Genomic DNA, 15,469 nt, shown 5'->3' with positions numbered 1-15,469 from the left:
CATTTTTGTTTGACGCCATTTAAGGAAAAAAAAAAAATCAATCAATTCATTTGACAGAGACTTAAAAAAAAAAACAAGACAATTAAAATGAAGGGAAAAGAAGTCAATTAACTACAGAAATGAGTCACTGAGTACGAAAACGGCGGGAAGGAAAACCTGCAGCCACTATGGCCCTCCAAGATCATTGGGTACCCCGATTTAGACAGCATGTCCTGCATGCAGGCGGGCAGACCTTATCAACGTGAGCACACAAGATACTACAATACATCCTGTACATTTATACTGAAATAATAATCACGAGAGAGGATTCCTGACAGGAGCAGCAACATCGCTCATATTTCTGCAGCCTTTAGCCAGCTCCAATGGTAAATTGGAGAAGTAAAAGCAGCAGAGATCTGAAGCACACCCTGCTCCACAGGGATTTAGGGATCCATGTGTGTGCTGAGCCACCTTTGAGAAGCCATTAAAGGAAAAGGCAAACTAGCTTGAGTCTCACACTCCCGATCTTAGCACCTAACAGCACGTTTAAGAATGGTGACAGCCAGAAAGTCACGGGATGCCCTGAAGATGGAAACGGAAAGGAATTTGTGTTATTTGTGGACTGAGGAAAAATGTGCTGTTCGTCGAAGGGCCAGACAGAACACGTTCATAAGCAGGATGTGAACAGAAAGTATTTTATAGTGAAGTGCACTCTCACTTGCTGTGTAAAGTGACACACGACAAGGAGCTATATGGGAAAAGGAGCTATAACAAAAAAATAAATAAATAAAAGGGCTTGATTAAGGATCAGCCGAGTTGCCTTCAGACACTTTCTTATGTTTTATCTTATTACTTCTTATTACTGTTGTCTGCATTGTAAAGTACGACGTACGGTGTGCACTCCGGCAAGCACTACGTATAAATAAAAAGACAGAGTGAATAATTAAAGAAAAGACCATCTGGGTTGGCATTCGTCATGTTAATAAATTTGATCTTGTCACATTAATTTGCAATCGTTGGCTTTCTAAAGCACCTTATAATTGTCCGCTCTGTAAAGGGTGCTATATTAAATACTGATTGATTGGTTGCTGTTAGACACTTATATAGCTTATTATTTTAAATTCCATTCTTGTATGTTTTTTTAAACAGCATGAAATCACATTTTCTGTGAATTGTGCCCTAATAAATAAAGACTGACTGATTAAAAGACCCACTGGGTTGCCATCAGGCATTTCCGTGGAACAGGCCCAGCTATTACTAATGTTTACTCTGCAGGGCCCCCCATTAATGGTGTCGTCTGTGGAGGCGCTATACAAAACAAACATGAATTGACTAAGCACACACTGGACTACCACCAGACCCTGACATGAACTGGGCGCAAGGTGGGGCCTGGCCTTTAGAGGGCGCACATTCAAATCTATGCGTGCAGGAGGGTGAATGTTGAGTAAATAAATCCTGGCACCATCTGGTAGAAAACACTTGACCTGACGTGAGCATTTCATGCAAAGACGTGTCAGGCTGTTGCCTACTGCACTCGTGGTGACAAACAGAAGCGTCCCCCTGGGTTCGAGTTTAAGCTCCAGAGGGGTTCTGGAAACCTGTTTGCTGTTCCTCGAAAGTAGGCAAGTGAGCAACAGAACCTCCCCGCTTGTTATTTAACAGGCCCCAACACAGCACTGGAAGGGAATTGGAGAGTGCTGGCCACCTGTGGCAGAGGTGAGCAGGGGATTTCGGTGTAACAAGATTAGCAAACTGGCTGAGGGAATTTTTAGACAGCTATTTCTGCTGGAGTCTAATGTGGGCTGTCAGGCAGAGAGACAGTCTGGGCAGTTTGCTTTGTTGTTTTGTACAGCCCTGCCATTTTACTGATGGATATCTTTAGTCTCTAGAAGTGCTACTCTGTGCCTACAGTGATCTATATTTGCACTTTCAGAAGCTAACAGCTTTGCAAAGCAGATTGCACTGTATATAGCATCTCTTTGTAGTGATCACTCTCTTAAGATATTTTACAAGATCAAACCTGTGCTGCAAGTACATTTCCATTTGAAGCACAGGCTGGTTATGGGACTCATTCACAGTGAGATGACTGGACAGTCGACCTTGTGATTGAGAATCCAAAGAGTTAGCCATTAAGCTACACTGCAAAAGAACACGCGAGCTGTCCTCCTACATATGAATGTTAAAAGGGGGACACCAGTGCTGAGCCACTCTTGAGCTAATAGGGCCCTTGCCGTTGACCATCAAAAGTTCCTAAATCCTGTTAACCCCCAGTTTCTGCATTAACCCTTCCTGTGTGCTGACGAGATATCCGCTGACTTTTCTCATAAATGTGATAAAACCCTGCTTACCGTATATACTAGCAGATAAGTCCGGACTTGATTTTGCCGAATAATTTCTGGTATTTTATAATGTCAGTCGTATAAGTCGAATGCGGAAAACTCACCGTATTGGTCCAAGAGATTACGATATGCTAACGCCCACCTGAGAGAGTAACCACGGAGCACATGGCCTTAAAGAAATTGATAACTGCGCTGCTGCAACAAACTTCAGTGCGCCTGAGAAACTGATGTGAGATTTGAGGAGGCAAGAAGATGTAAAAATAAATAAATAAATGTAAGCATCGCATCTTTGAACGGGCGCGTAAGTTGGGGTCTGATTTTATGATCAATTTTTCGGGTTCCAAGACCCGACTTATACGTGAGTATATATGGTATGTCCATCCATTCATTTTCCAAGGAATATTTTTTTCCACTAAAATATTGCAGAGAATGCAAACGTGTCCCAGCAGCTTTGGGCACAAAACAAGAAGCAATCCTGGACACAATGCCATTCCAGCAAAAGGCACATTCATGCACTTAACTTCCATTCAGTGAACGTTAAGGTCATGTGGAGCCCCAGCTGGTCCTGAGACCGCTGGCTGCAAGTCATGGACCAACTTTGGACAGTTCCCCGGTCCTCTATAGGGTACAGTTACCTACCAATGTTTATTCATGCAGGGTCAATTTGGATTTGTCACCCATTAATCCATTTTCTGAACCATTTTAATCCAGGGTCACAAGTAGCAGGAGCCTGTCAGTCAGCTTTTGTCACATAGCAGTGGCTTCTGTAATGGACAAACAACCAGTTTACTGAAAGGCACATTTGTACACAATCCAACACATACTCATGAGCGCACAATTTACATTTACACGTTACCCTAAAGTGCACCATGTGAAACCATATCACCTAGAGAAGACTGCTATGGACACAGGGAGGATTTGCAAACACCACACAGACAGTAACCAAAGCTTGGAATTGAACTGAAGTCCATGGAGATGCCAGGCAGCTTCACTAACCACTGTACCACCTTGATGATGAAAGCATATAAATCATGCAGGACCAAATGACAAGAGTATCAGGAAAGAATTCATTTGGCTGCAACAATAATTCCTTTTTCAGCCTGCAATCCATTCCACCTGATCCCCCTGAAAGATAGGATTAGATGACACAATTTGGATTTATGCAGAGCCGGAGAAAATGGCATAATTAGCCTGATGGATAATAATGAGCGATGAGTGGCTCCAGGCTCTGGTTCTGCCATTCAAGAAGGTAACAAAGGAGGGCTTGCGCCTAATCAGACATGCAGCCAAGTGACAGTCCACAGAGCCAGTGCTCCACAGTTACAGGTGTGTCCTTTCTCTTGCCAGGTGTCAGCATTTCTGCCAATCAGGATGATGAGACAGACCAAGAGACCTTTCAGATGGAGATTGACCCTGAGACGAAGCAGTGCATGTTTCGAACCAACACAGGCAACTACTGGACTCTGGTGTCGCATGGGGGGATTCAATCAACTGCCACTGAAATGTGAGACCGCTGCTGGTTGGGCTTCACAGATCTAGATAGATGCAAGTGCTGTATGTATGTTCAGAGTGTGTGTGTGAGTGTGTTGTCCCATGAGTGCCATGTTGATCGGGGAAAGGAGGAACACAAGCATTCAAAGACCACCAGGCCGAAATTGAAAAGCTACTTGATGCCTATCAGCTTACATATAGTCCGGTTACTTGCCTCCAGTCTCCCAGATGTTTTTCTATCTCCTTAGATCGCACTTGGATGTGTTTAGCTCATGACAGCCCTGTAGGTGGGGTGAACCAGAATGTTACAGAGGTTTATGTAGGACTCATATTTCTAGAGGTCTTTCTTTGCTACAAAGTAAACAGCGTGGCTCATTGGGTCTGAAATAACTTGATGATGATGCATGTTAAAGAGTCTGTCCATGTGCGCTCGCTCTTAGTTAGAGGCTGACAGCCACTAAATGAGATCAAGTGATGTGACAGAGTCAACTCTTGGGGTCGCTGTTCTCTGATAAGGCTGTTGTGACGTGCTGGGTGCGTCTCTTTAGTGTGTGGGCCAAATTTTGAAACTATATCACCCCCCCCCCTCCAATTTAGGGGCATGGACCTCCAAATACCATTTTGCAGTCTAGCTCAGTTCCTATTGTCACGTGACTCCTAATGAACCTGACTGGGCTGCTGAGTGTGTGTGCAGACAAGACACTGTAAAAAGTGGCAAATGTCATTTAATGCTATGTCGTAATGGACAGACCAACAAATAAAGCACACTCCTGGAAAAACCTCCAGAGCGGCCTTTCTTGTCTGACTTATGGGGCTGCATGTAGGAAAAGGCAGCATACAGTAGACAGTGGTGGTCTTTCTTCCGACCTCTCTGGCACTGCATGCAGACAAAGCACAATAAATGCACATTCATGCAAATTAAATAAAGTTGCTGCTCTTTCTTCTATGCTTTTGTGCTAATGTATGTAGAAAGGTTGCTATAAAAACTGTCTTTTGACCTTTACGGTACTGGACACAAGAAAGACATCATAAAAAAAAGCATCTGATACAGTTAGGTCCATAAATATTTGGACAGAGACAACTTTTTTCTAATTTAGGTTCGGTACATTACCACAATGAATTTTAAATGAAACAACTCAGATGAAGTTGAAGTGCAGACTTTCAGCTTTAATTCAGTGGGTTGAACAAAAAGATTACATAAAAATGAGAGGCGACTAAAGCATTTTGTAACACAATCCCTTCATTTCAGGGGCTCAAAAGTAATTGGACAAATTAAATAACTGGAAATTAAATGTTCATTTCTAATACTTGGTTGAAAACCCTTTGCTGGCAATGCCAGCCTGAGGTCTTGAACTCCTGGACATCACCAGATGCTGGGTTTCCTCCTTTTTAATGCTCTGCCAGGCCTTTACTGCAGCGGCTTTCAGTTTGTGGGCCTTTCTGTCTGAAGTTTAGTCTTCAACAAGTGAAATGCCTGCTCAGTTGGGTTAAGATCAGGTGACTGACTTGGCCATTCAAGAATTTTCCACTTCTTTGCTTTAATAAACCCCTGGATTGCTTTGGCTGTATGTTTTGGGTCATTGTCCATCTGTATCATGAAACGCCCGCCGCCCAATCAATTTGAGTGCATTTAGCTGGATTTGAGCAGACAGTATGTCTCTGAACACCTCAGAATTCATTCGGCTGATTCTGTCCTGTGTCACATCATCAATAAACATGAGTGTCCCAGTGCCACTGGCAGCCATGCACGCCCAAGCCATCACACTGCCTGACTCCACAGTGTTTTACAGATGAAGTGCTATTCTTTGGATAATGAGCTGTTCCACGCCTTCTCCATACTTTGTTCTTGCCTTCATCATTCTGGTGGAGGTTGATCTTGGTTTCATCTGTCCAAAGAATGTTTTTCCAGAACTCTGCTGGCTTTTTTAGATGTTCTTTAGCAAAGTCCAATCTAGCCTTTCTATTCTTGAGGCTTATGAGTGGCTTGCACCTTGCAGTGCACCCTCTGGATTTACTTTCATGCAGTCTTCTCTTTATGGTAGACTTGGATATCGATACGCCGACCCCTGGAGAGTGCTGTTCACTTGGTTGGCTGTTGTGAAGGAGTTTCTCTTCACCATGGACATGATTCTGCGATCATCCACCACTGTTGTCTTCCGTGGACGTCCAGGTCTTTTTGCGTTGCCGAGTTCACCAGTGCTTGCTTTCTTTCTCAGGATGTACCAAACTGTAGATTTTGCCATTCGTAATACTGTAGCAACTTCTCCGATGGTTTTTTTCTGTTTTCTCAGCTTAAGGATGGCTTCTTTCACCCGCATGGAGAGCTCCTTTGACAAAATCTTCCACATACAAGCACCACACCTCAGATCAACTCCAGGCCTTTAATCTTCTTAATTGATAAGACAGAACGACAGACTTGAACACACCTGCCCGTGAAATAGCCTTTGAGTCAATTGTCCAATTACTTGTGAGCCCCTGAAATGAAGGGATTGTGTTACAAAATGCTTTAGTTGTCTCACATTTTTATGAAATCTTTTTGTTCAACCCACTGAATTAAAGCTGAAAGTCTGCACTTCAGCTGCATCTGAGGAGTTTCATTTAAAATTCATTGTGGTAATGTACAGGACCAAAATTAGAAAAAAGTTGTCCAAATATTTATGGACCTAACTGTATGTTGGGTTTTGTGGTAATACTTGGTGATAAGTGCTCCAGTAATGGCGTATGATTTTCAGTTGCCAGTTGGCTCCTCAAAAGGATGCTTGGCTACTGATTTTAGCAGGGGCTTAGGGGCATCTGTAGAACAACAGCCAGCCCATTTTTGAAATGCTTTTCCCCCCAACTTCTTCAGGTCCTTGGGACATCCCCAGGTTAAGAACCAGAAGGTCCAGTTCTTTGTAGTTTTTGTAGCTTTTTCAATGAATGTTCCTGTCTTTATATTCTCCTACAGAACTGCCAATACTCTGTTTAAGATCGAGTGGCGTGAGCGTAGAGTGGCACTCAAAGCCAGCAATGGGAAGTATGTTTGCACCAAGAAGAATGGACAACTAGCTGCAGTCAGCGACGGAGTAGGTGAGCAAGCCATTTAGCCTTCAAGGCTGTTCTGAGTTCTACAAAAGCATATACACGTGTGTGTGTGTGTGTGTGTGTGTGAGAGAGTCGCAGTAGTGCCCATACACCCATCTTTAACTTTTTCAGATTCCATGCAGTCTTTATGTATTTTTACCATTGGTCAATACAACAAGCTTAATTCTACAAATCCTTCTAAATACAGAAAATGCCTGCTTGTTCAATTTTTTACTTGCTGTGACTACTAAACAGGCTCTGGACATCTGGGACAATATTTAATAAAATATCTTTACTATTATCAAGTTCCTCACATTTTGAGAGCCTGTAATTATAACCCTGTGACCATAACTTTGAATGGCCTGACTTGTGATGGCCAAGATATTGTCCTTCATGTCACAAGCTGTCTGCTGATGGACACTCTACTCTCCCCACTGTGGTGGTCAGGTGATCAGGGAGGTACGTGTAGTTAAACTGGACAACTCCACCGTTAACCTTCTAAAAGCTTCTGCTTTGCCTTGCCTGTCTCCAGGTGATGAACCTCTCATATACGAGGTCAGATACAAAAATAACTGTATTGGTAAAAAAAAAATATATATATATATATATATATATATTTATTGATGAATGAAAGCATTCTAAACATTGTCACCTTCTCTATACTCCCCCTCCCAAACTCTACACCGTTCCATACGCATCTTCCATTGATTGAAACAGTGCTGGAAGTCTTCTTTCTTGAGGCTCTTCAACAGGCTTGCTGTTTCTGTCTTCACTTCATCCATTGACGAAAAATGCGTTCCCTTCAGGTCACTTTTGATTTTCGAGAACAAGTAAAAATCACAGAGAGCTAAATCAGGCGAATAGGGAGGATGATCGAGGACAGGAATGTTTTTGTCAGTCAAGAACTGCTTTACAGAAAACACATTGTGCACGGGAGTGTCGTCTTCCTGTTCGATTTTTTCACCCAACATTATCGCAGAAACTCGTGTAGCGACTGTTGTGCAAATAGTGACTGGGCTATTCACAGGATATACCTGGCCGGTCGGCGTTTTGAGAGGGCGTGTAGGAGAGTATGATATAGTTCGATGATTCACGTCCGGCCGACCTCCAGATGGTTTTCCAGGAAAGCCCCAAGCCCAGTCCAGTTATTTTTGTGTCTTACCTCATATATTTGCTCATGCTGAATTTGAATTAATGGAATTCTAACAGTTGCTCGCCTATGATCGGTCTCTATAAACACTAACTAATGAACTTTAAAACTTCCTTGAGTCCCTTTAATGGACATATCACTCATAGCTAGCCTCCCAGAAATGCACTTGTTCGATCTATCGCCCATTTCGACTCTTTTCAAACTCTAAGATACAATTTCTCATGCAGTCTCCTTGAATTTCAAGCGATGCACATCCTACTTATGGCTGATCTTTTTTGGACACCAATTCATGAATCCCTTACTTAACATCTAATCTCACAGAACTTCTCACTAACAGATTGTCACTTTTAACTTCACTTAGTGGACATCTCATTCATGTCTGGTCTTTTTGAACACCAAGTAAGGAACTTTTCATACATTATTCGTCTAGCTGAACTTCAATTAAAGGAATTCTCACTGACTGGTGGTACCCTCCAAACTGCTGTTATTGTACTTCACACTCGTGATCAGTGTATATGAACTCCAATTACGGGACATCACTCTCATGGCTGGTCTCCGTGGACTCCCTACTTATGCAATGGACGTCTGATAGGGTCTTACTTGTTTTGCGTCGTACTATTGGTTCCATTACTGTAGCTTTACTGTCATTCATTCCCTCTTTCTGGCCAGGCATTATCTCTGAATTATTTGAGCTCATTTTACCAAGATTGCTCTTTCTAAAATAATCTTGTTCACAAAGTAAGCCTTGCAGGAGCCTACAGATTTCATCTCCACTTAACAGCATGCGTTTCCAGCAGATTTCTCTCTAGATTGTCTTCTACACCCTCTGCTTGTTGTTATTTTTATGTTACGACTCCGTCATGCACTAAAAACCCTTCTTTGAAGACCGTTATATAATGGCCTGTGCTCTTTTTGGTCTCTTCTAGGTGAGGATGAAGAATTTCTGCTAAAACTTATTAACCGACCCATTTTAATACTGCGTGGGGAGAACGGCTTTGTTTGTTACCACAAAAGCTCCAATATGCTGAATGGCAGCCGATCGGTCTATGACATCTTCCAGCTTATGTTCAGCAATGGTGCCTATCAAATTAAAGGTAAAGCCATTCTGTAATTTTGTTTGCTTATACACATTTGGAATGTTTATTTCTTAGTCATGTAAAAATATTTTTAATGCTAGACTCCACGTTCATAGACGTTGTTCACTGCTGATGTGAACTTTTTTTTTTGCACTGGGGTACGACTAGGGGCATATTTTAACGTGTGGGCATGCTGGACAGTTGCCCGGGGGCCCCACAAGCTTAGGGACCCTAAGCTAATCTATGTATGTTGTGACCTGTAGATTACTGTATATACTCATGCATAAGTCGGGTCTTGAAGCCTGAAACAATCGATCAGAAAATCAGACCCCGACTTATACACCCGTTTCAAAATTTTTTTACATCTTCTTGCTTCCTCAAATCTCGCACCAGTTTCTCAGTCCTACAAGAAGACAACCTATGTTAATGTTGGGTGGGTTTCATGTGATACGATTAGTCACAGTGGAAAATGCAGAAAGGGGACTGGACATTTATGTGAAGGAGTAATAATAAAAAAAGTGAGCACATTACAATTAAAGCTAAATCTGCAATTCTGATATTGAAATACTGACTGACTTTGTCCTCATTACTACCTAGGGAGATAAATTACATCATCCAGATTAACATTTATTACCGTATATTCTCACGTATAAGTTAGATCTTGGAACCCGAAAAATTGATCATAAAATCAGACCCCGACTTATACACCTGTTCAAAAATGCGACACTTAAATTTTATTTATTTTTTTTTTTCATCTTCTTGCCTCCTCCAATCTCACACCAGTTTCTCAGATGCATTGAATTTTGTTGCAGCAGCACAGTTACCAATTTCTTTTGCTACTTCAATGATGTTTAATTTAAAACCTGCTTCATATTTTCTTCTGATCAAACGCTCCATCGTAGATAAAGGATGCGCTTATGATAAAAGTGTATGAGGGTGTGAGATACAAAAAACACAAATCAGTGCAAATGTCGCTTCGGAATAGTTTGGGTATAACTGTGTGGGTCACGTGGGCACAATACATAGAAAAAAAAAAGGCCATGGGCTCCGTGGTTACTCTCTCAGTTGGGCATTAGCATAGCATAATCTCTTGGACCAATAGCGTGAGTTATCCGCATTCAATTTATATGACCGACATTATAAAATACCAGAAATTATACGGTAAAGTCAAGTCCCGACTTATCCGTGAGCATATACTGTACAGTAATCTTTGCTGCACAGTATGCTTTTTTAATGTTTAAACACTGATTTTGTGGGAAGTACCAATACAATAAGTGTATGTTTAATTTTATCGACCATTTACATTTTTATTCCTGTGAGTGGTTGTGTAGGTAGGGGCCCCAGTGCACTGCTTTGCTCAGGGGCCTATAATGCAGTTAATGTTTAAAATCACTCTGAAGCTCCTACTGACTTTGATGATGGGCTACACACTAAGGAAAGAAACAAAAAAACAAACGGATGGCTCGGCTCAGTGCAGATAGTTTTCTGTCTTTAGCTATACCTAGACACCAACACTGAATTGCTCACTCTTTCCTTATAGGTTCTGGGGGCAAGTTCTGGTATGTCAACAGCAGTGAGCTGGTCTGCTCAGATGGGGACATGCCGGAGGATTTCTTCTTTGAGTTTTTAGAGCATGGACGAGTGGGCATCAAAGCAAAAAACAGCAAGTACCTCCGTGGTGACCAAGGGGGAATGCTAAAGGCTGATGCCGAGACTGTGGATGGCTCGACACTCTGGGAGTACTGACCCTCACTGGACGTTTATAGAGCTATACGAACAAAATAGATGATTATAAAAGTAAGAAGCAACAAAAGAAAAATGACCAAGAAAGTAAAATGCCTAAAAAGACAAAGGACTGCAACCAAGCCGAAAGTATTGAATCACTAGTCTGCTGTGTCCGGATTACGAGAAGTCATGCAGTTAGTCAAAGCAACAACATGGATGAATCCAATGCCGTTGGCCTCAAGAGCAATGAACAAGTAAGATGTTGCTGCACTCACCTTCTTCAGAGAGACATCCCTGGTCCTCTCCTCTCAATCCTGCAAAATGGCAAGAAGGAGCTAGTGCCAATTGGGGTAACTTACATGGGGCAATGAGCTCAGTCCTGACCGTGGATTCAGCACTTGCACTGCGTTTCCTGTGGAACAAACACACCAAAAAAAAAAAAACCAACACAACACTTTTAGGCTCTTTGAAGTGGAAAACTCAAAAGTCCTCCATGGCAGAAAGTGAATTCAATGCACATTTAAGCTGTACAATCACAGAGGGAGTGGTTGCTACTTACCTATTTATCTCTTTCATGTTTATTCGTACTATTCAGTAAAGCAGCAGAACATCTTCATTGTAGAACATGCTGGTACCTGCAGGGCTGTGCTGCTAAATACTGGCTAAAGGGTTGTAAGGCTCCATTGCATTTTTTTTAAGCACAGAACAGTATTCACATTACCTTTCTTCTTCTTCTTCTTTCGCCTGCTCCCATTAGGGGCTGCCACAGTGGATAATCTTTTTCCATATTTCCCAACGTTCACATTACCTTTAACGGTCTCAAAAAACATGATTCTTTAGAGAAGGCCCAATTCCTACTGCGGCAGGTTACAAATTGACTCACGAGGTAAAAAGCCCTCTTCTCCCACTTTCGGTCGCTCCTGTTAAGGGTCACCACAGCAGATCATCTTGTTCCATACCCTCCTGTTCTCCTCATCTTGCTCTGTCCCACCCATCACCTGTATGTCCTCACTCGCCACATCCATAAACCTCCTCTTAGGCCTTCCTCTTTATAGTGGGGAAAGTTGTGAGATTGGGTGTAATTATTTGTCATAACCCAAACAGTTATTTTGTTGTAGGACACCGGCGTCTGCTCACAATCGTTACATACCAACAAAAGTCGGATCTTTCATATAAAGTATTTCAACACCATCCCAAGGAGCTATACGGGTATAGAACTTAATTCTTTTATTTTTATTTTTTCCTACAGTTGAAGCAGAAGTACATGGCAGTCACAGAAGGGGTCCAACCAACCATTATCCAACCTGCCATATCCTAACTACAGGGTCACGGGGGTCTGTTGGAGCCATTCCCAGCCAACACTGAATTGGCAAATTTATTTCAATTCGGTCCCCTCCTAAAATACATAAGCTATTTTTTTTTTTTTTGCATTCGTTTCATGTCCATCAGGCTCATCTTCACCACCAAAGATGCTGTAAAAAAACCGCGTGTAATGATTTTCCTCTGTTAACAGTTTAGTGCATGCTTTTAACAGACACATTCCCATTCCAGAGACAATGTAAATGCATGTCTTCTCTGCCCCCTTTACAAATGTGGACCTGTGGAGGTGTTAAAGAAGAACAATTCAAATGAAAAAGGCACCCGGTGGTGCAGAAGCAAAGTAGCTTATGTTTTCATTTGTCTAACTAGAGACTTGCCTATTAAGTGGTAGAGTAGCTCCTTTTTTAAAAGCACCACTGAAGCCTAAAAAAATAAGGTGAACTCAGCTGTTCAGTAGAGCAAATTTCAATGCTGTACGCTAAAGTAGTGTTTAGTCACAGGGCCATGATGTAGGACTTTCAAGTAAGGCCACTTTTTTAAAAACTACAGATTAATTTTAAAATATAAAATTTTTTTAAACGACCGGTGCATAGATTAGCAACACATACAGATTTGGCTAACCCCAGGGCCAGGCAGAAGGTAGCCACACATCTCTAAGTCCTCATTCCAGTGGAAGCTCTCTGCTAAATGAGCGTTATACGGCAGTGTGGCTTTCTGTAAGACTGGTGTATCCCCACTTATCCCCTGAATCTAGCTAGACGCAGTTGCGATTTACAATAACTGTACAACGATACAACATTATAATCTATGAAATCCTTATACACAGATAGAATGCATAGTGCTGGAAGTGCTCAGGGGCATATGGCTGTAGACAAAACCTCAGCGAGTTTGAAACAGGACCGCTTGTTGGCGACTTTGGGAAGCAGCGTCAGAAATGGCACACAGCTTGACTGATACTTGAGGATCGCTCTGTCAGTGTAGATGTTGGCACAGGACTTCAAAAATGAAATCTTCAGAAAAGAGGATGATGATATCCGACATCTGAAATGCATTCATTAGCAGGAGAAGAAACGCTCAACGTTAACAACAACAACATTTATTTATATAGCACATTTTCATACAAAAAACATAGCTCAAAGTGCTTTACATAATGAAGAATTGAACAATAAAAGACACTAAGAAAATTAAATAAGTCAACATTAACATAGAATAAGAGTAAGGTCCGATGGCCAGTGAGGATAGAAAAAAAAAAACTCCAGACGGCTGGAGAAAAAAATAAAATCTGCAGGGATTCCAGACCATGAGACCGCCAAGTCCCCTCTGGGCTAAGTGCAGATGCAAGTCCAGGAGGAGAAACTGAAACAAGACGCAAAATGCGGTGCAAGGAACACCTGACAATGTCAACTCAAAGTGAATTCTGTGGTGCTGGATGCTGAATTATGAATTTCACTGTACCTGTGAACACAGGACAATAAACTCGAACGGAGTCGAGATACGCTCAAAAGAGGCATCACATTCTCTGCATCAAACGATGAACAGTGGACTCCAAAAGTGAAGGGTTCTGGTAGTTTCTATTTGGGATGCATTCCTTTAGTCTGCTTACCACTTCTGACAAAGCAGAACTTCTGTCCAGCAACCAATAGGTGAGATGTGTCTTCCCCAGGATGGCAGTGTCACAGAGAGATCGGGGACAAACTGATTCACATGTCATGGCTCTCTCAGGGCTTGACACATCTTATGAGAGAGGTCTCAGGGACAACCCTCAATGTGAATGAATAAAACTACAAATGCTGAATTTCAGTCACTCATATATCCCAGTCTGACCGAGTGCAGTCAAGTGGCCCAAGATTCTACTAACAGCTTTCCTACTGGTGTCTCCAGTTTTTTGACATGTCCATTGTATTTGACAAAAATGACGTGGCAGGGCTGATATAAGTCATGTGTATCTCTCTAAAGGTTACTATGGAGTACCATAGCAGAGGTTGCTTATGCCTACTGGAATTATGTCTTCCTGCCAAGTGCTTTTACTTTTCATTTTCTGGAAACAAAAAAGACTTAACATGGGAAGTAATTTTAACTTTTGCTTTGATAAAGGACAACTTTCAGAAAACACAAAGCTAGAGGGTAGAGTGGCATGAAGAATGCACAATCAACCAAATATGCTAGAACTGGGCTTTTCAAATTGGCCTCCATCGGGTTCTGAAATGTGGGGCCACCTTACGAGTGGATAAGGGTGCTTAGGAGTACGTGCCAGCGGTTAGGCTTCTTAGCTTGGTGGATGCTCAATTGTTTATGAATGCCTGGCCAACGAGATTTTGTTCGTTTTCAAGCCCTAATGCTCCAAAATTCCATTAAAGCCAGCTTTAGCTGGGGCACAGCCTTGCTCGTCTTTCTGGGATTTCTTTCTCTCTTTCTTAGCTTAAGTCTCAGTCATTTAGTTTGCCATCCTTGCAGCACTTGGCCAACCACCAACTGGTGCCAGTCTTCAAGGTAAGCTTGCACGCAGAATTAGAGAATGAACATTTGAATGTTGAGTCAATCTAGTAGGAGGGTGGAATTATGAACTGAAATCTCAGCTTCTAAAACATACATACCCTGATGCCCATCTGTGTTATACATGTGATAACACAAGTGTGAATCTAAATGTATCTGCCACCTAAATTGCTTTTGCCATTTACAAGGTTTGGTGGAGTGCTGGAGACTGTCTCAAAGCAAGAACTGATCCACCACAGGGCAGACCTGCATAGAATTCTATATATTCATGCCTAGCTAATTTCACCTAATATGTCAGGCTTTGAGATGTAATCAAAGTACCTTGAAAACCCCTCTCAGACAAGGGGAGAATGTGCATTTAGTCTAACCTAAAGGAAGCTGGGGTGCCCACAAACACCCGTCCAAACATGAGGGACAATATTAACACCACACAGTTAAACATGGAAATTCAGGCCAGGTCCTGGGAAATGTGAGTCAGCAGTGCTGACCACTTTGTCACCAGACCACCCTTTGCAAGTTTCCAAATCTTATTTTCACCCCCCCCCCTATATTTGCAGTCTAGTAAAAAAATGGATGAGGTGGAGATGTGGGCCTTCCTGTGCTTGACATGACTTACAGATTGTGGTACCGTAATAAAACCATCTTATCTTAATGTCGTCTCCTGTCATCATTTATCATATGTTTCTTTGGAGTCTTTCCTATATTCAAGGTGACTTTAATTCAAATAAAAGGTGTAAGCAGCACATACATACATACATACATTTTAGTATAGTATGCAGGATGAGAGAGAGAGACAGATATTAATTTTAGCATAGTCGGCAGGATTAGATAGA

General features: G+C 42.0%; 1 protein-coding gene across 1 annotated transcript in view; it reads left to right on the top strand.

Moving 5' to 3' along the window:
• The window catches only part of fscn2b (fascin actin-bundling protein 2b, retinal), a 35,169-nt gene extending 21,871 nt beyond the window's left edge, over nt 1-13,298 (top strand). The window contains exons 2-5 of the mRNA XM_039740133.1: nt 3,666-3,822; nt 6,757-6,878; nt 8,949-9,116; nt 10,639-13,298. Coding sequence (XP_039596067.1) covers nt 3,666-3,822; nt 6,757-6,878; nt 8,949-9,116; nt 10,639-10,844 — 653 coding nt within the window. The 3' untranslated portion in view covers nt 10,845-13,298. The remainder of the gene's footprint in view (nt 1-3,665; nt 3,823-6,756; nt 6,879-8,948; nt 9,117-10,638) is intronic.
• The last annotated feature ends 2,171 nt before the right edge of the window (nt 13,299-15,469 follow it).

Source organism: Polypterus senegalus, chromosome 17 (assembly GCF_016835505.1).
Source record: "Polypterus senegalus isolate Bchr_013 chromosome 17, ASM1683550v1, whole genome shotgun sequence".
NCBI lineage: Eukaryota > Metazoa > Chordata > Cladistia > Polypteriformes > Polypteridae > Polypterus > Polypterus senegalus.
The sequence above is the reverse complement of the archived record's forward strand: the minus strand, read 5'-3'. Positions and strand labels throughout refer to the sequence as shown.